The sequence below is a fragment of the Pomacea canaliculata genome, linkage group LG4, assembly GCF_003073045.1.
Source record: "Pomacea canaliculata isolate SZHN2017 linkage group LG4, ASM307304v1, whole genome shotgun sequence".
In the NCBI taxonomy this organism is placed as follows: domain Eukaryota; kingdom Metazoa; phylum Mollusca; class Gastropoda; order Architaenioglossa; family Ampullariidae; genus Pomacea; species Pomacea canaliculata.
Window position 1 is genome coordinate 14,723,247 of NC_037593.1, and position 23,039 is coordinate 14,746,285.

The window sequence follows — 23,039 nt, forward strand, 5'->3', positions numbered from 1 at the left end:
GCTGTACAGCTGTCAACCTGCGTGCGGCGTGCGGCGTGCTATCTGAACGCGGCGTTTTGTCCGTCACACCCACGTAATAGATTTGTCGTGAAGTGTGCACGTCAGTCGAAAACACGTCACCCAACTTATTTATAAAAACAAAAGACGTCATCGAGAAATGCGTCTTTTATGTTCAAGTACATGAAGGTCTTCTTATTTAGGAACGTGTTTGCTAGTCTTCCTGTTGAGTTTATCAGTTTGCTCCTTGTCGGGTGTTAACCTTTGTGACTTTATTAATATTTTAATGCTGTTGTCCTGAACTGTGACATGCTCATAAGTTTCGAGCGTGCACCTAAGTTTTTGTTATAATTGTGTCATTCGTGGATGACAGAACTTCACTAATCTGAATGACGATCAAGGATTTGTCACGTGACACTGGGCGGTGCAGGCGTTAGACCGCCCTCCACTACCCCTCCAATCAGTGAGATGATTTTATAAATAGCATGACCCTCATGACCCTCAATTTTATTTTAACCCCCACCAGTCCTCTTTTATGCCCTCCTGATTTGCACAGGCATTTCATTGATATCCTTACGCCCCGACAGTGGAGACTCGCATGAACTTGTTCGGCAGGTAACTCTCCTCCTGTATGTACTAAAAACTTCTGTACCTTTCTTCCTCTTTGAACTCTACCCTCGAGTCGCGCGCCTGGCTGACGCTTGCCTAAACGAATGTGTCATGACGAGCGAGCTCACCCACCCATAGCAGCTGCTGTGTGCAAATGTCTGTCGGAAGAAGGCGTGACGCTAGGGCAGAAGGTATGTGTGGATTTTACTTGAGCTGTCAGTGTTTATGCCGACGTGTTGTCAGATGCGACCTGACGATGTAAACAGCGATGTTTTTCCTACAGACGGTTGCCATGCTCTAGAGATCCCGCCTCACCCGTTCGCGCTGCTGGAGTCTGGAAAACGCAAGTACCGGTGCACCAACAGTTTATCTAACATGGAATCAGAAAATAAAATGTTGTGGTAGATTGCACGAGATAATGAGTCACCAAATGTTTTCCCTCTACAATTTCTTTCACAGCATGGTGACTTACGATGAACATGGAAAGCAATCTTCTTCCCACCCTTAACAAGTTTCTATAAATAGCGAGGGAGGTGTCAAGGGTACCGAAAGAGACATTCAAACTTTTATTCAGTTCACCGCCTGGACTCCACCTTGTTTATTTGTAACTTGGAACTCGTCTGTAAATACCACAGTTGAAAAATTTCGACACCATATTGTTCTTCGTTGTCACCAAGACATTGAAGGTTGTGGTTCGGATCTCGTCTCCTGCGGCACATGATTCGATACGTGTTTGCAGGCTGGAGACTCAAGTGGTTGGCACATAGTGGAATTAGCGAATTGACTATCTTCAGGTGACTATCTTCAACCCCAGGATACATTGCAGACCATTTTAGCCGCGCTTTACACAGATTGTTGAACAGTTTAAGTACGGGACGACGAACGCAAACATTAAAAAAATGCCTGTATAAAATTGCATTCCACCCAAGGTGTCCAGACACTGCGATCGTTGCTAAAGACATCTTCCTGGTCTTAATACCTGACAACTGAGGCTTTTACTGCCTGGACACCAGCAACCACAGATTACAGAAGTCTGTGTAACAACCTATCTATCAGAGCTCACTCCCCATACCATGGTGTTTGGATACATCGCATTCCTTATCGAAGGCCCACTGTATGTTTTTTTGTTGGTTTTTTTTTGTATAGACCCGGATGTTTACCTTTGCCTTATTACTTCACATGACGACCAGCAGGTCTTCTGAGAGTGGGATCAGCATGATGGTATTGTGGCATCTGTTCTTGAAATTTTCACCTCTAGTGTCCTCCACTGTTAAAGCCACACTATTCACACTCAGTCTTTCGCAAAGGCTAGGAAATCTAGCGAAAGTGGGTGGCTGATGTGTTCTGGCAGATTGCCCATACAGCACGGCACCCAGTACCCACCCGCAAAAGCAGACCTGCTCGTCTGCTAAACGCCACCAGGGAATCTGCAGCGAAATGGCCGTCGCATTCCACCCTTGTCTGGTCCCTCCGTTTGTTCGTTCGAATCTGCTGTCATTTTGTTTGACCCTTCTAACCACTTGCCCTCTGGCTCCTCGACCCGCTTGTTCTCTGTGTGCAGTCTGGGCACAAAAACAAGTTCCACATCGACACGGATCCATCAATTACCAGTCCTTCAATTATTATTTTATTCATATGATCCGTGTTTGTTGCCCTCGTTTGGCTACATAACATCCGGGTGGTTGTCCGTTCTCATCCCGATCGCGCGTGGCCCAGAAAAATAAGTGTTGACGAGGGATGGCGAGAACGTTGCAGAAGCAGGCTTTCTCTGTGCGTAAGAGCGCGTGTTCTGGCAGTGATGTCTGCGGATGTTGAGTATTCTAAATATAGACTCTTGCGTGCGTGAACTTCACATCCTGGGTGATGGGAGGTAATGGAGCGGATAAATGTGGTTTAGCGGTTAGATCTCAGAGCTGAGCTAGTGACTACGGATACTTCGAGAACCTAACGACCTATGGTCTGTCTGTCCGTCTCACCACTACCCGTTCTTCCTCTCTACCCGCATTTTTGAATACTGCTATGTCCGTCTCTCTGATCTTAGTTTGCCTTCAAGAGTCTCCATTATCATTAACGAAAGTCTTATTAAAACTATTTTCCATATATCACATAGCAAGAAAGCTGGTTTCAATTGCTAGTTGTTATTGGAATTGTAATGTGTTTTCATATTTGAGCTTCCTTTTTAAAAATTCTGCTGTGTTGTAAAGTTTATTGTTCACGAGAAATTTTAAGACCGCGTGCTTCATAGTGCAGCTGCAGGTATTTGCCATTATGTCAGTCTCCCTCTCCCTCAGGACAGACATGACAAGGTTATTCAAAGAGAATGAGTGCAGACGACACCTCAGAACTTTTTACAGCACTGTTTCCTTTAAATAAAGTTTAAATTTAGACTTTTGCTTACCTAGAACCCGAGGGAAGTGAAGACTTTAAAATAAACGATTCCAAGAATTACAGCTGAAAATACTCCAGTATAATAACTTTAAAATACATTTTACATGCATTAAAATAATGGTTGCACTGTGTTTAGGGGAAAATATATAATAGACCAAAGAAAGAGATAATAATCACATTTTTCAGATCTGCTCTTGGTCGTGCAGTATCTGTGGAGGTGAGACAAACTGATACCCATTTCAGAGATATATCTTCGAATGAACAGGTGGGCGATTGTTAAACATTGCATGTATATGTTATGTTTTCAATCATTTGATTAATATCATTCCTGCCGAACATCGTGAAAGTGATGATTCTTTTTCATTACTCAGCTGATGATGGTGTCTCCTCGGAATGTGCACATGGAATGGTCTTTAAACTATTTGTCCGCTGTATCGCTTGTGCATGTTGTAGTCAATCAGGATGTACCAACTTTATTACTAAGCTGTGTCGATGACCTATGTGAGGGTGACATGCCTAGGAATATATGTATAGCTGTGCATAGGACTGTCTCGTCGCTACATATCCGTTACACAATGAGGTCATTGATAAAGTTGATAAAGCTGATACCGACAGCGGACGCCAGGTACGAGATATTTAGTTCTCGTTTTCTCTTTTTGTTTAAAAAAATTACTGTCATCACACCATAACTACGAGTCTTCATGCATCCGCACGATGTCCGTAGTGCATGTGTGACAGGATCTTATGGCCATAAAAGAAAAAAAAAATCCCGCCAGACATACAGACTGGGCGCGCTAATATTTTCGTACACACGTGCCTTACAAGCGGCATACGCACTGTTGCTGCTGTTGCTGCTGTTGCTGCAGAGTGCATGCAAGACCTGCAGACTGGCGTAGGGAAGAAGGGGAGGGGGCTGGGTAGGGAGAGAGAGGGAGGAGGAGGTCCTTATATATAGTTCACCTAAATGATTTGCATGACGTTCAGGTCACAAACCCTTCACATACTCCCTCGTGTGTGTGAGGCGAAAGAAGGGTAACAAACTATGTTTTGTTGATCCTTTTCTTTGTTTGCTTTTTAATGTCTTTTTTAAAAGATGGTTTTGATAATAAGATACACGAAAGTGTGAGGTATATGTTGCGTCAGGTGCCAGTATCACCTTTAATATACTTGGGTGTGCATCCAAGCGTGCCGCTTCTAGCGGTGTACGAGCAGCAAACACCATCTCCGGCTGGGGGTGGGTGGGGGTGGAGAAGGGTATTACGTCACAGCGTGAGAGATCGTGTAATGAGCATGAACAACGAATTATAGCTGAGTGACGAGTTATCTTGCCACTTCCTGGCAAGCGGCATGACTTGCGTGTAGAAACTTTTGTTCTCAGTAAACGAAAGAGACGGTGGACAAGGCGCGTTAACGTGTAATTTAATTGCTATCATGATTGCTTGCTCTCTGTAATCATAAGGAAGGCCTTTCAAAACTGTGCACATGCACAGGGCCGCCATATATCCCAGGGGCCGCCACGCGAATAAATATTGAATATAAACATGAGAAAATAACGATCGACACAATGTGGCCGAAAATAATTGTGATTCTTGTTAATAATTGCGCTGTGTTTACTTATATTGCTATAGTCAGAGCAGTAATTATAAGCTGTATGTACATGTAATATATTGACACGGCGTGCGAAGGGGCCGCCTATTCTTTCTCTGCCCAGGGCCGCCATGAGTCGAGCAGCCCCTGCTGTAACGAGGTATATGGTTCAGGTTTGTTTCTCTGTCTCCGTGTGACGAGGTACATGGTTCCAGGTCAGGTTTATCCTTGGATCAGTGTCATGTGGGTAAAAATTATACACCGTACACCCGACAAAGTTAATTTAAGCTAGTTTGCGAAACGAATCCTGGCAATAAGTCTATAAGTTCACTGTTTACATATTTATTCTTGTAAACACCTATACTCTCTCGCGGACGAAAGATCAAGCAACGCAACGGTTTGTCAGTTATTACTAGCAAGAAATCACAAGCAGAAGCGACAGAAGTTGGGACCAAACAGGTGGGAAAAGTTGCCGCCTTGTGCTCTCAGCACATTACTCGAGGAAGTGGCGTGTCACGTGATACGATCGCTTTTACAGCATTCCGCAGCTCGTGACGTCACACCACGGCCATCTTTGCTTGTGTGTAGTGTGGTGGAACTGTTTGTTCGACATTTAGTCGTCGTAAACGCGACCAAAGCTGTTTTGTTGCAACTAATGCGCAGAAATATCCTGGTGAGTATATGATCACCAAACTTGTTCCTTTTCTGATGAATTTAAATGTCTGTTCGGCCACATTTGCGGCTTTCTTTTACCCAGATGCAGGTATTGTTCAGATATGGATTGTGAATGAACTGGCGCCCTACTAACATGTGAACGCGAGGAATATTCATAAAGCTTAACCTCAGATCAGGCTCAGTTGTTTGATTTTTTTGATATGTTGACTGCTGTTTATTTTCCTTTCACTTGCCTGGTTGTGTCAAAGTCACTTTTTGTTCGGTTTGGAATAAATGGCGTATGAACAGAACCGACGACCTTTTTGCTGGGTTTGTGTGCTACTGTGTACTGCGTACTGACAGTATTTCAGCTGATGGTGAAAGATTAGGAGAAACACTCTTAGGACTTTGAGTACTTATTTTTGTGAATTTTAGTAGGTGTACGTAACAGTTTTATATTGATTGTTTTAAAATTGTAAAGTTATGTTCAATATAGCTCATGATAGATGGGTCAGCTGCCTCAGTGTGCAAAGATCAGATGTTTGACCAAGGTCTGGATGTAGCTGTTGATATATATATATTTTTTTCTTACCTCGTTTTAGTGCTGATTGGTAAATATAGGAAAGTTTACACCTTCTGTTGGGGTTAAAATTTTTTTTTAAACTGAATCCTGGGTTTAAAACTATAGTCACTTTCAGTGTTACAAGATCACCATCAACATTCAAACAAACATCAAGTAATTAACATGTCAGATGCATCTAAACACCAGTTTAATATATCTTTACGATTTTGCATGCAGAAAAATACTACACTATCATAGAGAAATCTTAAACCAATCAACTAGGATCTTAAATCATTTTAGCCCATTGAATGGCCACAGTAATCAGCTTGCCTATTTTATTAAACAAAAGAAAATCACTCATTTTTATAGGATATTGCTTAGTAGTAATTTAAAGAAGCAGAAAGATAATCTTATAGAAACTATATTTAAACCAGCTCTAGTTTGTTTTATTTTTGGGTGGGGGGTTGTGGCATCATCGAAAGCTGCATTAGGCCTACAGTGCTGGGCAGAGCTATAGAAATAAGGGTCACTGGTTGATCACCAATGACACATGCAGCTAGTAGCATCAGATATTACCTAAAGAGCCAAATGTTTTTCGAACAATAGAGATACACAAGCTCAGCTTCCTATTTTAAACAGAGCCATGCAGATGTTTAGCCACCGTTCTACTAAAAACAAATTGCTGCTTTGCTATTTGCATGCAGACAATGTATCTTACAGTGACGAATAAACCTGATTTTTCTCTTTAAGCATTGTCATCAGTTGTGAAACCCACTATAAAAAATTGTGCTTTATAAATCCACATTTTTATTATTAATCATTAGGCATGCTGTATTTATTGTAAACAATCACAGGCTCAAAAGATGGGTATGGGTGATCAAGGGGACAGATTACACTGGCCACAATGCTGGCTGTCAGTTTAGTCTATACTTTATTTTGATAGACACCAGTTATTCTTTAGTTGGAGATTAATCATAAATCACTACTCAGATAGCAACAGACTAAAGGGATCAGCTCTCCTTGATATTATGGTTTGTTGTCACGGTTTGATGTGGATAAAGGTGTTGGACCTTCATGTTTACATGTGCTTCTGCTGCATTTTCTTCCTCTTCTGGTTTGCAACAGGACGGAATATAAGTTATATAATGTATATAATGTTACTATTGAAGTGTGGATTGTTTGGATCTATTGGCTGGATTCCATTCTGCTCACTTCAGCAGCGACCTTGGGCTACATTGAGTAAACTGAAGTGATGATCACCCTTTTGCAGTTTCATATGACATTATTTCTTCATATTCTCAAGATTACTCAATATCGTCCAGTATTCTCCTGATGTCACTAACCTAATTCTCTGGAGTCGTTAACCATTAAATCTACAGTTTTCGCCCTTAAATGTTGGAACGCAGCGAGTCCTCACATTGTTCTTCCTTCTTCATCTTTGTGACTATTTTGTGATTTTGTTCAACGCAATAAGTTCACTTTTGGCTGAGATATTGTACTTTATAAATTCCCACATTATTATTAACACCTTTTTCCATAATGCTAGTCCTTTGTCACGTCCTATGCAACATCATGTTACTCTCAGCTCTTGTTGTTATTTGGTTCCTCTTTGTGTTTTCTGTATTTGATTTTATTCTTCGTTTAGTATGTTTTTTTAATTCTTTTATAGTTCATAGGCTATTTGTTTTCATGTCCCTTGTATGCTGTCCATGTTTCGTTCTTGTTCTTAAGTGCTAAGAGCATACTCCTTAGGAATGTGAGTATACGCTTTACAAACTTTGCATTTGTTATTATTATAGTCAGTTAACTGTCTCTGCTATGCCATGAGCGGGTATGTGACTGTCCTGACAAGGTGACAGGCACCACAGAGGATCAACTCTTCCAAGACCCATTCATCGTTTGGGCTTGTGATAATTTGACTAAGGGTTACCTCCTGAAGGATTTATTTTTTGATGAATCTAACGGGACTGTCTTGTCGTTACTCTAAAATATATGGTTTGATGGTATTATGATAGCATTGCAAAAAAACTTCTGGAAAATAAGTTGTGTGGCATTGATGAGCTGGGCGTAATTTTATTTATTTTGCGCCAGGCCCTGTAAAGTCAGGTACTTATTGAATTTGAAGCTCCATTAAATTTTGGTGTGGCATGTTGGTTGAATGGAGTTTCGACTTCTGACCGGCAAAATCAAATTTGTTGATGTGAAACAAACCATTGTGGCTTCATTTTTAACTCACATGGTGTCTTGAGACCTAAAATCTTAGATAAGAACTAGTTTTTTCCCTCAGTTTCTGTTTTTTAAATGTCATGTTAAATTGGTAGGAAAAAAGTTGTTTATGCTACATAGTGTTAAAATAATGAACTTTAAAGTCTTGTGTCCTTGTTAAGTACACCATAAATTACATTAAATTATTGCTGTTAAATAACTTTTTATAATCATTTCACTAATCATACAGCAGAAATAAGTTTTGAAGGTGCATATATTACGCTAGTAACAGTGACCATATGTTTAAATTTGTGGGCAGGAAAATAGCTGCATGTTCCCCGAAAGTTAAAAAGTTTTTTCCTGTTTGCTTTTCACTTCCTTAATTTCATTTTTCCTACATATAATTTTACCACCTTTTCTATGTGTTCATCTGTGGGGTTAGTGATTGTTGTGTGCAGTGTTTTGAGCTCACCACCACATGGGAAGTATATGTTGGGAAGTCGTTATTATTACTTGTTTAGTCTGGTGCTGTTGCTTTCTTTAATCATGCTGCTTAGCATCTTGTGCCCAGCTTTCATTCTATTAAGCATGCATGTTAAAGAAATATGAAATTGAATTAGGTAATAACATTTTTGCACATAGAGATTGCAAATTTTCCTTGATGAAGGCATGAAAATCAGAAGTTCTTTTCTACAGGCTTATAAATAGGATTGATTATTGATCTTCTCTTTCAGATCATTAGATCTTCACCATTTTCAAGAAGGAACAAATCATCAGGAAAATAACATTGTAAATAGAGCTCTGTTTTGTATAATATTGATAATATACATGTACATGTATTTCATACCTGCTAAAATACATTAAAAAGTTTAATGCTGTTTACTTACAGTGCTCCACGTATGCATCTGTGACTTAACAGGTTATGAAATTTACTCCCACCTCTCCCCACCCCACCCATGTAGGGCCAGTAGAACAGTAAATGCAACACTTGTTATAATTCAGCAACCAGAGTAGGCGCAGTAGAAAATTGGTTGGTTCTGAACTCTGTCGCACAAGGCTTCTCTTAGGTTTGATGCCAGACCTTGAAATGTGCTGAACGTGGGTCATTTTGAAAGTATAGAAAACTTTTGCATTCAAATAGCTTCTGCCAGGAAAAGCTTTTTTTTTTAATTTCTCTGTATGCCAATGGGGAAGAAAAACAATACAGGGCCCATCAAATTGTGCTCGTGGAGGAGCAGTGAATTGCAAGTGTCTGGTTTAGACTTTTTTAAAAATCTGTTCCTAGGCCTATGCAAGTGTCAAACTGGCAGTCTTCTGCTGCAGTGTGAGACACGCTAATTGCCAAATTATGGAGGGCCTTTATATATTTTGCTCATCCATCTGGTAATCCTAATTTTATTTAAAACTTTTTGAAATGTTGTTCAGTAGTGTGGAAGTGCAGACCATAAAGCAGCTTCCCTGTACGAAAGACTTAAGTTGTGCATCTTAAAAAATTAAAACATCAATTTAAAGAAGACAACTTTAAAATACTTGCAATTTTTTTACTGTGTATCTTCTACGTCATTGTTTTGATTTGTTTAATCTGCTCTTGATATTTACACGTTATTTTATTTTTAAGGCTGACATATATTGGACTCTGTCCGTATGTGTGTCATACACATTTATTAGCCGTTTCTCTTGTAAAGCATATCAAGCCTTCTGCTAAGTCTGGAAATATACTATGTAAATTCCCTTTATTATTATTTGGTTTGTTTCAGTTTTGCGGAGAACTCGGCCACACATTTATGGAGTTTGTAACTAACAGCGGAGACTACTGTCAGGCACAGCACGTCTAAGAACATCTGTTCGTCACTGGGGTCGTCCGTGAACTCCGTGTCGAGGATATCACCATTTCCAGTTACCTTGCCACATCTGTGGTACTGCATGCACAGCAAAAAACCGTGGATTTACTTGCAAATTTTCTTGTGAACTGAACTTGAGGTTCCACATCAACGCATTTAGGACAAGGAACAGCCAAGAAATACTTGCATGGGGTGAAGACACGTGCCAGCTTTCTTCTGTTCTGAAAAATATAAATTTGTTGGGGTTTTCATACCATTCTGTTGCAAGTTTATTTTGTTTTTTGTATTAAAAGCAGGACAAAAGAAAACTTGGCCTCTTGACATTTGAAGTTCTTCATGTGTTTTCCTTGTGGTCTTTTAAAGGTAAGCTTGCTTTGTATGTTTCTTAGAGATTTTTCTGTTGTTGCTTATTTATATCATTTACACACTGGTAATTAGGTAAAAAAAATCAATCGCAGCATTGGGAGTTAAAGAGTTTTATTTTAAAGTTTTTGCTTAACTACCCCCAAAAATGTCAAACTCTTTCATTAAAAGACATTTAATAGTAAATATTCTTTATCTACATGCAAGCTGTAATTGTTCCTTTTTGTAATTTTGTGTGTGTGTTTACTCTAAGATGTGTAAAAGTAAGCTGTGACAAGAAGTATGTGATCTTTGGACTGTCTTGTTGAAGGTGCACTGTTATTTGTGGGTTTCAGTTTTTCTCTCTGGTTTTACTCTTGCAATTTAAATATGCAAAGGGAGATGCATGTGTCAGATATTGTAAAGGTGAAGTAAAGATCTCTAATGGGGAGGGAGATTGCTGAATGGTTAAAGCAACATTGACCAAAAATTTGTGCACTGGTGTGTTAGTGTAATTCGTCTCCTTTTTCCTCTTTTCACCCATTTGTATAATGGGATTCAACTCTTGGCAGGTTGCAGAAGTTAAGGGAGTAAAGGACAGATATACACCCCCTTCATAAAAAATATTTTTTGTCCACAGTACTTTATTCATATATTTTAAATGTAGATTCAAATTATGTTAAGCTATGCCATTTTAAACTCATAGAGATGCCAGTGCTTTGAGAAGAAGGGGATTCTAAATATTAGTATGTTGGGAAAACTTTAAAATTTACAGACAACATATAGCATGGCATATTAGTTAAACTTTTTAAAATAGAGTATGCTAACTAGCAGAGTAGAAAAATTCTTCCTAAAAATCTTCTAGTTGTGCAGTGCCTTACTTGAGCATTTTTTTTATATTTTCAGCCTGTTTTAAAACATTTTACCTCAGCATAAACTATTGACCGTTTAACAATGAAGGCCCGACGCCCTGAACCAGCTGAGATCGAGTACAAAAACATGAGGTTTCTCATTACAGACCGTCCTACTGATGCCACATTGGACAAATACATAGAGGTATATCCCAGGATTGTATTTGAATGTCCATTTTCAGGTAATCTGTATTGGCTGTTTAGGATACATAGTCAAATAATGGTGGCTTCCAAAGATGCAGCTTTTATATAGATACTCTGTAACAAAATGGCATATATCAGCACCAGGACCCATTAGCATCATATGGCTTTGATTAAGAAGTTCTTTAGCAAATTTTAAATGAAAGCATTTTGCATTTTAAAGGCTAAGGTATAGTTTTGACCCATGTGACCATGCACGGGAGTTATAAGCAAAATTATCCTCTGCATTTTTGGTTTTTACCTAGACATTGATGCACTTTTTCTCATTCTTGAATGAGGGGTTTGGCCATTAATTTGCCTGCTTTCTGAAGAAAGGTAACAGCCACATTTTGACCATCATATATCCAGTCAAATTCATGTGGTTGTGCTTTGTAGAGCATATAGAAAGGGCATTGAATTTGCAAAACATGTGTTAGAAAACGGTGTTGGTGTGTGTGATCAAAGCCATATGTTGCAGTACAGGAGAGCTAGCTTTGTTTATAAGCCTTTATAAACAGTGCGGTTTGAACTGTTGTCCATGCTGTAATTTAAATGACGAGCACTCATTAGCGATGTGGCCACTACTAGTAATTTATACAAGCTTGTCTAGTAACCCATGTTTCTATAAATTTTTATCGTTTTAGCTTCTGTGAGACCTTTTTTTTAGTCAGTGCATTTTGTTACCTTTCTCGTATAACTATAGAAAAATGTTAAAATATTAGTCATTTCATGGAGTAAACTGGGTTGATAAGTAGAAAGGTAAATAATCGCTCTAGCTTCTAATTCATATTTATTGCATAGAAAGTGGTTGCTTCATAAAATCAACAGCTTAGTATTTTCTTGCAATTCAGTAAAATAATATATTATCTTTCTTGTTTTTTGGGGTATTCTGAAAGAGTTGGAAATGCAAGATAATCAAAACTATTTTATTGTGTGTTTTTTTTTTTGTGTTAATTGCATGTTATATTCTAGGCATTGGTTACATTTTGCTACAGGAACTTCAGAAGCATGGAGTTAAGCATGTGGTTCGAGTGTGTGATCCTACATACAACAAGGAGAAACTTGAGAAGGAAGGCATTGAAGTGCTGGTATGTTAAGTTAGAAAAAAAAATAGGGGTTGAATAGAGGACAGTTAAAACACAGAGCTTGCGTGTGACAGTTTAGGGTGTTTCTAGATAAAAATCTCTGCCTGCCTGAAACAGACTGCTTCCTGTAATATACACACTTGGCCTACTTGTCTATACAGATGTTTTACATTCATAGGGACCCTGTCACAGCATAAGCACATGCAAGTTTAGGTGTCGCTGTTTAAAACTGTCTTTAATAGTGTTAAGTTTCAGCAAGTAGCTTACATTGGTCAGCATTATTGGTAAACTTTTACACCTGGTAAGAACTGGCCTTTCTTTGTAGGATTGACACTTCGTGTTTTTGTGAGAGTCATTTCTTACACCAGACAGAACTGGCCTATGCTTGTAGGACTGGCAATTTGATGATGGCAGCCCCCCACCAGCAGAGGTGGTCAGCAACTGGTTCAACTTGCTAAAGACTAAATTTCGAGAAGATCCTGGTTGCTGCGTTGCTGTCCATTGTGTGGCAGGCCTAGGAAGGTGAGCCATCATGTGTGCATGCTTGCATAAACGTAGATTTTTCATGGAAAACTGAAAGGGTAATATGTCTAGAATAACTACTGAAAAATTAACATTGGGCTCTGTGTGCAACTATAGTAATCATGTAACCTCTGGTCACTGTAAGAATATTTTTCATCATTTTGATAGAATAGGGTATTGTATTTTACTGAAAGAATCGTGTATTTTGTGAGACTAAATGGTACCCATCACGAAAATTGGCGGCAGAAAAGTGGCCGTGCATTTTGATGGTTAAGTATTTGTGCCTTTGTTTTATATCGATATTGACAGTTTAAATTAAATTTGTGAGGACTTGTAAAAATTCTTATGTTTTATAAAGTAAAATTTACAGTGCTTATGGATAATAAAGGATGACAACAAATACAATTTTCAAGTGACATAATTGGAACCTTTTCTTGAAAAATGCTATTTGAAGGTTATTTTTTTGGTTAAAATTTATAATGTGTAATTGACAGTCTTAGTACAGATTGAATGATACAAGTGTTTTTTTATCAGTACTTAAAATTTAAATAAAATATGTCTAGTAGATCAGAAATTACAGCTATAAATTATCATGAAATTTATTTTCTGCCTGAAAGAGCGATTTTGTAATTTTTCTCGCAAAACAGGTCTTACAAGGTTGTAGAAAAAAGTAGGAGAGTAGTATTTAATGATTACTTTGAATTTTTTTTCCCCCAGAATTCGATGTCTTTTTTTCCCAGTATTTCATTTTGCAATTTAATTGTTCAGTCACTTAAGTAGAAAGTCCGTGCTGGTAATTTCTCATATAAAGTACTTGGGGATTCTTCTGTTTCAAGCTACTGTATGTGAGACCTTCAGACATGGTCTAAAATAAAGCAAGTCACAAACTTTTGTGATATTTCAAAACAGATTGAGAGAGAGATCGCTTAGGTTTTGGTTTGGTTTTTCTTGTACTTCCCTGGGAACTCAGCAAATTGGACCCAGTGCAATTATAAACCAGCAGAGGTGCTGAAGATACCAAGATTTCATCTTGAGTTCATGTAGAAACATCCAGAAATTCCAAGGCACATGATTATATTTCACTGATTTATAGTTCTGTGCTTAGTATTTTACAATGATACTTGTTAGCATTGAGACTGATTTTCTTTAAAATGCTTAATGCATAGATTTTCACTTGCTAGAGTTAGCCTCAGACCTTTTTTCATTACAGACACCTAAGAACATTTTCTTGTTAATTTTATGTTCTGTTATTGTGAATCAAAACATGGCATTATACATTACATTGCTTTTTATATTTTTCTTAGTGTGGTCTTGTGTTTAATTGTCCAGATAAAATTTGGAAACAGTTTATAGTCATCCTTCTGAATTGTATGATGATATAAATAATAATAAATAAATTGTATAATGATAATTGTATATTGTATAATACTCCAGGATGAGAAATATCCTATTTCTCGCTTTCCCACAATACAAAAGCAGATAAATAGGAAGTACCAGCTTTGTGTTCTTACCCATGATTAGATTTGTGTTTGTTTTATGCCTTGGTAACAGGAAGCTATGTTTTTCAGAGCACCAGTGCTTGTAGCTATTGCCTTAATGGAAGCAGGGATGAAGTATGAAGATGCTGTGGAGCTCATTCGACAGTGAGTAACTCTACCCTTAGTTCTGCTGGCATCCTGCTTTACCAGATATCTGTGGAAGCTAAATGACATTGCAAAAGTAAAATTTTTATATTTAGTGCTAGTTCTGTCTGTGTTGTGTAGCTATTGCTTGACCAGCAATTTTCTTTTTCTGTTTAACTGTTGGAAAGTTGGTATTGAGCATCTGGCCAAAAAGTATTGAGAGATAACATTTGTTAGCTTTTCATTGACTTTCATGGACATTTTCTTTAATTTCATTACATTTCCTTTATTATTATGCTTATGTTGCAGGAAGCGTCGTGGAGCAATAAATTCTAAACAGCTAGCTTTTCTAGAGCACTACCGTCCCAAGTCACGCCTTCGCCCCAAGGCCAATGGCCATACACAGTGTGCCATTCTCTAAGACAATGGCAAGAGGAGTTTTCCAGACTGTCTGTTCTCCACCACAGCAAGCCCCTCCAAGCTCACCATTGTCATGTTTTTGTACCCACACACCGCCCTTAACCATCTTTCTCATATTTCATGTATCGCTGATCATTCAAGGCAAAGTCTGGGCACTGCAGTTGGGATCCCTTTGGCATGGGCCAAGTGGTTGAATGTTTTAGCAGTTTAACTGCCATGCCTTTGTGAATGTTCGTATTTTAAATGTATTACAGTTGTGAAGCATGAGAAGTGGACGGAGGTGTGTGCGTGTGCGCATGTATCTGTGCATGGGAAGATGACCAGGCTTTGGACAAATGTAAGAAAGTGTTGGTGTTCTTGTGTGGTTGATGACCAGCGTACTGTTGTCATGAAATGTCTGATAACTCTTAAAAGTTTGGAGAAGCTTCTTTCTGCAATTGTAAATTTTTGTTCTTGTCATCATGGAAAATGGTCGATTCTCCCATCCTCAAGTGCATGCCAGTAAACAAATGATGTTAATCGATATTGTATGAAAAAAGAAGTAAATTATGAGTGTATCAAATGCCTATCTTTGATGGTGTCTGTGAAATATGTGCTTTGATGACAGTTAACTATTATGGCTGGTTGGGAGGGGTATGTGAGTGGGGCAGTGTGATTGAAAATGGTCTTGTATTAATAATGTTCATACACATAAGAGACTAATGAAGCTCTTCCTCAATATACCATCATAAAAAATAAAAAGTGAATGTGTTTTATAAAACCTCAGGCTTCCACAGCCTTTGTTAGTGAATGAGTTTATATAAATTATCTGCCATATCTGTATCAGTTGCCTACATACACAATTTGATTAATTAACCACCAGTTCCACCTGAAAATAAGTTGTGATCATTCAAGGCAAAATTATGATCATATTTTATTTCTTTCCAGCAAATAGAAAAAAATTACTGCTTAAAGGACAACATGAGTGCAACATTTTTTTTCTTTATGATTGGGTTCAGTTCATTTTAAAACGATAATTTCCAAAATATGAGAATGTTATGCTTCATTTTCAAGATATTAGCCTTCAAACATTGGCATTCTCACTGCAAATAGGAAAGCAGAAGAAAATTACTCTCCCTCTCTGGACCGTTCCTTTGCACGCAAGTAGCATTTATAACAGCAAGTGTGCTCAGTTCTTCAAATCTATGCAGGCCTTCTGGTCAAAAAAAAGAAACATCTCTTTGGTTGTCAAGTCCAAAAAATTTTTTTTTTGTCCTAAAAATGAAATGGATGATTATGTAATACAGCCCTGAGCTTTATTTAGAAGCTTCGATTGAAGCTTAAAAAAAAAAATTGGAAGGTTAAACCAAATTCATTCTGCATACTGGTAAGTAAATCTCTGGATAAAAATTAAATGGGTAACAATTGCAGTCTGTATTGGGCTATTGATGTAGGATGTAGACAAGAACGATGCATTGATGTTGCATATTTGGTGCATGATCTTTGTTTAACCTTTTTACTAGCAATCATGGTTTTAACGGCATGTACTTGAATAGTTAACACTGGTGTAGGAAAATCTTTTTGTTTTACTGAAAGTACTTGTACTGCACAAGTGGATAACAATCGATTTTGAAATGTTTTGAGCAAATTCTTGAATATGGGACGAAGTTCGCACAGCATGTGTAAGCAAAGCAGAGATCTGTATATATACATCTCCGAACAAAGTTGATCAGTTGTCGTTTGTAGCCATTATTTTCAGGATTTCCTAAATGAGTACGAACTCCATCTAAGTGTCAAAGAGAACATTTAGCGACAGCACATTGTGTCCTGGTCTGTTTTCTTATGCAGTGAATTGCATTTTTTCCTTCATGCAGACGATATTATTTTTAGAAATATTACTTTTTCATCCTGTTTTCTCAGCGAATTAAGGTATGATTGTGAGGAGAACATTAATATTACTCGTGCCTCTTCATCATAAAATACTAGCAGAATGTGTTATTGTGATACTTTATGCTTTATTTCTAGTTATTTTTGCTGAGCACTCGTGTTGTCCTTTCAAACGTGACACTTTCATGTTATGGACAGGTTGAGAATAATCATGATAGGCAAATCGAATATGATGTCATTGCCAGTTTGATACAACACTTTTGGATCATTGCTGTAGATAGTTTTGAAGATTCAGTGTTAAAAGAATTTTTGAAGAAAATGGCTTCATGTATTTCTGGTATTCATTTTTCATTACTAATGTTGCTGACATCAGTAATGGAGATTGTTCCTTTTGAAAATCTTGTTAGTTTGAAAAAAGTGAAAGGCAACAAGATGTGAAAAGAAATTTTGATCATTGAATCTGTGATTACAGTAGAATTCACTAAAATAAAAATGTTTGGATGTTTACTGAAAACAATGGATAACTCCTGTCAGTTGTAGATGCTAAGGCATAAAATACTAATGAAAGTTTCTTTTATATTTTAAAAAACGCAGAGCATTGTGAATGTTTTGCATAGATTGAACTAATCCTCTTATTCTTGTGCTGCAGGGTCAAATAACCAAGATCCATAACTATTGCATTGTTATAGTAACAGTCTCTAATTGTTGCTACTGAAACAGATTTTTTTTTTAAAAAGTGCCAGTAATGGTGGTGAAGTCTTTAAGTTCATTTATGGCAACTATTACAAGACAGCCTGCTTCATACATAGAATGGAGTAGTGCTACAAAATAACTCGATTGTGAAGGCTGAGGACATTCTGCTTTGGTCCTAAACATCCAGCCCAATAGTTGTTTTTGTTTCTCTTGAAAGTGATAGTTCTCATGAAGTTTTTATTTTTTAATGTTTTCTTTTGGGGTGTGTCAAACTTGTCAGCAACAGAAAGCTTTTTGGAATGTGTCTTCATTAGTGGCCACATTTGATACTTTGATACCAGTTAATCACTCACTGATCTTGTTGAATGATGATATGTTTGATAAGCCTACATATACAAACTAAAATAATGCATGAAGCAACATGTTAATGGTATTTTCAGATTACCATTTTAGTCTGCTTTGAGATCTTTTGCCAAAATGATATTCAAGTTTTTTCTAGCCATGTGCCACCAAATCTCTTTTCTGTAGAAGTGGCCAAATATTTTGTGGAGCTATTTCTCAACTTGCACAGATTGCAATAAGTATTTTTCTCTCTGAAATTCAGACATCAAAGCATCATTTGATTTTTCTCTCAACCCCACATTTATTTAATTTGCAATTAATGGCTGGAACATTGAGTGGATGCAAAGAAAAAAAATGTCACAAAGTCCCACGTAGTAAGGTTGTGGATGGCGTACTGTGTGGAGTTCTCTTAACACGGCTACATGCAAATTATTGCATGTCCTCACATTTTTTTTTTAATGTACACAAAGTTTGCAAACTTGAATGTTGACGATGTAACTTTGTTGTGCTATTATTTTTATGGCACCCCTCTAATGTCCTTAAGTGTATTCTTAACTGAGAAGATGTTAAGATATTAGTAATTTGGAATTGTTTAAAACTTGGAACGCTCTCAGCACATTTTAGATTGTGGAGATCAATAACTCTCTAGCTGAAGAGACAGTTTTTGACTGACCTTTATTTTCACACCATCTGATCCCCAAAGGCATACCCAAGTATACCTCCAAAGTGAGATTCCAAAAGCTAAAATCTCAAAAAGTTAGAAAATACATATTGGTTCCTGTGAAGTATTGCATGGAAGAGGTCCTCGGAGCTATCATGGCATGAGTTAAATATTTCATGAAATGTAAAGTTTCTGTTAAACATTTAAGCAGTAAGGAGTGAATAAGTTTGCCAAAATCAAATATCTCCACAAATCCTAAAAGGGGTAGGGCTAAAGTGTCTTCCATGTTTCCAGCAGAAAAAGAACACATTTTTACCAGTCAAAATGGCTTTCATAGAATCTTCCCTTGCATTATATACTTAAATGGTTATGTGTGCAAACTTTTCTTAGTGGAAGAATATTTTATGTTTATAGATAAACGCAATACAGGCATGGAAAGGCTGGTACTACAAAACTTAGAAGTATCTGGAAATATTTTGCATAAACAAAATAAACAGGAATGAGAATGAAAAAATCCAAACCTGCAATATGAGGATAAATGCCCTTTGCCTTGTTTATAATGTTTTACCTTCTGTCCTGAAAGTATATAATAGAAACGCACAAATATACCATTTCACACACCCAAAAATATTGTTTCATTTGCAAGTGTTATGGTTTTAGTCCATAGCTTATGACGAGAATTAACAATGTAAACATTTTATTTAAACAGTGACAAATGGGTTTTTTGATGCTTCTATGGAATGTAGGATATGCTTCAATAGAATAAAATGCCTTGTTCAAGTTCTCGAAGCTACATTCTGCAACGATTCGAATGGTGTTAGAAATGAGGTGTTTTATCTGCCTGTCTTTGTTCAATTACAGTCGTAATTTAATTTTTACTACAAATTGTGCTAATAGACATTAAAATTTAATTTGAGTTTGTTAATTACAGATATGCATGGAGAAGGGGAGTCCTAACTGGTTATTCAAAGTGGTATGCCTGTTTCTGATGATCAGCAGTCTTTGCAAAAAAAAAATAACCCCATGCATTCAAGGTTGTTCAGTTTTATATGCTGCTGGTTTGGGTGTAAAACTATTGTACTTTTTTTTTGTTAAAAAAAAAAACCGGTGTCAGGCTGTGACCGAGGTTACTACTAAAGTGGACTTTTTTTTGGATGTATTTTAGTTTTTGGTGTCCTTTTTCATTGCTTGTTGTCTTTGTCCTTTGGGCAATAACTCATTTTGTGATATAAAACATTACTGTTCTTTGGGTATGCACTCAAAAGTGCTAATTTGCATTACATGACCATTCTTCAGTCTTCAAGAGGGAGCAACATCTTGTCACTGGACACTTAAGGCTTCTCTTTGAAGTGTATAAAAAGTGCTTCAAGCAATCCATTTGCAACAACAACATAGCTAAGCTATTATAAACAACATGTTATTATTCTTAAGGGAAAGTTGCACTGACAGGTATTTTGGTAGGTTTGGTGTTTTAGACATCAGAGCTGTCAGAATAGGTGTTTCACTATATTTGGTGATTTAATCGAAATAGCAAAAGTAGTGGTTTTGCCTGCCTAATGCTTTAACGATAGCATTTACACATTCTTTCCTGTTCTTAAAGTTTCAGCAGGATAATATCTAATTATCACTCTTTAGGAGCAGATAAAAACCTAGAAAACACAAAGCGATCATTTTTATCATTTAACTTATAAGTGTTCATCATTTCTAAGCTTGGTAGTGTTGGCGATCCTTGTGGTTTAAGTTTGACACGTTTCCTAACAATATGGAATTCTTCGATTTGAAACAGTTCCTCTGTAGTTAAGTGATACACTTGCTATTATAATTTTTGCTTTTTTAGTGTGGTGCATTTAACTTGTTGCATTTGGCTTATGATCTCTTGCAAAACCAAACTGCAGTTTATCAACCTAACTAGTAATGTCACAATGGTTGCTGTAGCTAGATCTTCACTTTCATGATCTGTCTCCATTTATTTTATAGCCACATGACTGGGCTATAAGAGGTCTCATTCTGCACGCAGCTCCATGTAATTCTTTTGCAGTTTTTCTTGCTGTAGATAAATATTAGTTGCCCAGTAACCATCATCAATTAATAATAAACGTGTGATTTATAGCACATAATTACACTCATAAAGGAGCATGCTCTCATTCCTTAAGACAAGTAGGAGATATGGATATAATACAAAGGATGGAATGAGAAACAACTATACAGATAAGTAATAAAAAAGAGGAATTAGGGAACAAACAAGATGGAGAGTGTTGTAGATCTGTAGAGGCAGACAGGTCGAACTGAACAATCAGGGAGGTCACCAAAAACAAAAACAAAAGAAAAGCTTTGAATCTAATAAATGGAAATTATTTTTAAGGTTGTCTCTGCCAATTTATCAGTTTTCTCTGTATAGCACATATTTTCCAGCTTGGGCTTAGCAGTCTAGGATTATTGAGTTTCAAATGTAGATGGTAAAGTGAAGATAAAATTGTATGTAATGTGATCAGTGGCTGTAAGTTTCAAAGAATTGTGCATCATTGTTTATAGAAAGGAATAGGATTTTAGTGTTTCGTAGTATTTTCTCTAGATAACAACTTGTAACAAGACTAATGAATTTCTCATCTTCCTGATGAATTTAATTATAATCATTATTTACATAGCTATTAAACTGTATATTTGGATGTAATACTATACATGGCAAAAGTTTTTTTCAGTTTTGGTGAAAGCATTTTTGTGACCATTTTTAGTTAGGGTAACACTTAGGTGATTACTTAATTTTATGATGTTGCCTTGTTTGCTTTGGTCAGTAAGAAGTATATGTACTGAAAAGCTTTAGTTACACCGCTAGTGGTCATTGATACTCATAAAAAAATATCCCATCCCACCGTATTTTACACTTGTCCATCACAACCACCCTCCCCAAATCAGAGTATATCTGTGTGCTACAGTTGTTCCTTCCCTTTACCTCCGATCGCTAGGAATGGCAAAGAGAGAAATGCAAAACAGACATGCATGGCTGAGAGATCGGGTATAGTTGTATATGTCTTGTATTTTGTGTATGGTCAAAAAGTGTGTGGTACATGTGCACAGTATAACAAATAAAGCATTTGTTTGGCATTATGTTGTTTGTTCACAAATAGTAATTATTAGCTATTTTAAAGAGATGCACTGAGACTTGTGCTTTAAAATTAAACTTGAGCTTATCGTGCATGATCTTACAGTGTTTTAAACGACTTTCAAACATTATGATTATCAAAAGTTATTAGTCAATTTTCATCTTTAACGTTTTTATAAAATTATCGGGAAACCATAAAATGCTAACTTTTCTTCTGCTTTTTAAAAACCTTATTGTTGCGACTCAGCAGTGATATTCCAACTCCTTTTCACGTTCATATGTCTTGGTCGAGGCAACTGAATCACGTAACAAGAACTAATTAAGAGTGTCATGAATCGAGTAGAGAGACTCAGTAGGGTGGATATATTTAATTTGCACTGGAATAATGATAATTAAAGGAGGAGAAAACGTGAGCATCTGGGAAGCCCTAGGAATAACTGTCGCACTCTGAGAGAAATGTGTGCCTAATGGCATATATGTTTGTCTTTTATTACTTGTCTGCATAGTTGTTTTTCCTTTTATCCATCGTATGCCGTCAATATCTCCATGAGCGTGAAAATTCACTGTATAATCCCATATAAATTGTCGCGGATTAATTTGTCCCCACCGTCACCAGATAGATGCTCGAAAACCGCTCACACAGCCAGCACGAGCACACTCGCCCAGAGGCGGACACGATCGACGTACCCATCAAGCCTTTAAATGACGTAGACCACAGCAAAAATAAAATGAATGGTACAAATAAGGTTTAATCACATGTAGATGAAAATGAGAAAAAAAGTGATGGGAGAAATACGCGCGCAAAAAAACAGGACTAATCAAAAAAAAAAAAAAAAAGCAATGCAAAATGTTAGTAAGGGAGATAACAATTAAAAGAAACCGGCGCAGTACTGTCAGAGTTCTTACCCCTGAATCTTTCATAACCACTCTGCTCTAGCGCCTCGAAGTCGACGGGAGGACCCGAACGTGCTGTAGATAACAATTAAAAGAAACCGCCGCCGCCCACACCACACAATGGGGCGGAAGGGAGTACATAAAAGAACACCGGCGCAGTACTCAGAGTTTTACCCCCCGTTTTACCCCTGAATCTTTCATGCTAACTACATGTTGACCCTCCTTCAGTTTCTGTGGCCTTACGCGACTCTCTCGCGCTGACCACCACTTCACTGTCCGTCCGACGTGCACGAGGATCCTCTGGTTCACAGTCTGAGCTGCCTCGTTGACCAGACGATGAAAACGAAGAAATGAAGGGAGGACGAAAAGTAGAACGGTTGAGACTCCGCACACACACACACAGGGGCGGAAGGGAGATAACAATTAAAAGAAACCGGCGCAGTACTGTCAGAGTTTTTACCCCTGAATCTTTCATGCCTAACGTTAGATGAAGAACATGTACTCTGTTGACACTGTCTCCCAGTTTCTGTGGCCTTACGAGACTCTCTCGCGCTGACC

The 23,039-nt window shown here is 37.5% G+C and overlaps 1 protein-coding gene across 4 annotated transcripts; it reads left to right on the forward strand.

Moving 5' to 3' along the window:
* Window positions 1-517: 517 nt before the first annotated feature.
* On the forward strand, window positions 518-21,589 carry LOC112561546 (protein tyrosine phosphatase type IVA 2-like). 4 transcript variants are annotated; one of them, XM_025234104.1, is made up of 7 exons: window positions 518-612; window positions 9,760-10,206; window positions 11,092-11,241; window positions 12,272-12,364; window positions 12,753-12,883; window positions 14,452-14,526; window positions 14,815-21,589. In XM_025234104.1, exons 3-7 carry the CDS (start codon window positions 11,140-11,142, stop codon window positions 14,924-14,926), a joined length of 513 nt encoding a protein of 170 aa, XP_025089889.1. In that variant the 5' UTR covers window positions 518-612; window positions 9,760-10,206; window positions 11,092-11,139; the 3' UTR covers window positions 14,927-21,589. The 4 variants fall into 4 exon arrangements, with proteins under 4 accessions (XP_025089889.1, XP_025089890.1, XP_025089888.1 ...); XM_025234105.1 differs by lacking the exon at window positions 518-612 and adding an exon at window positions 663-797; XM_025234103.1 differs by lacking the exon at window positions 518-612 and adding an exon at window positions 3,186-3,259.
* Window positions 21,590-23,039: the final 1,450 nt, after the last annotated feature.

What these genes read in the sequence shown, in the direction of transcription:
- LOC112561546 (XM_025234104.1), top strand. Translation starts at nt 11,140, where the DNA reads ATGAAGGCCCGACGCCCTGAACCAGCTGAGATCGAGTACAAAAACATG. An exon ending in CATTGGACAAATACATAGAG is followed by an intron (nt 11,242 to 12,271) that starts GTATATCCCAGG and finishes ATTTTGCTACAG; the next exon opens with GAACTTCAGAAGCATGGAGT. An exon ending in TGTGTGGCAGGCCTAGGAAG is followed by an intron (nt 12,884 to 14,451) that starts GTGAGCCATCAT and finishes TATGTTTTTCAG; the next exon opens with AGCACCAGTGCTTGTAGCTA.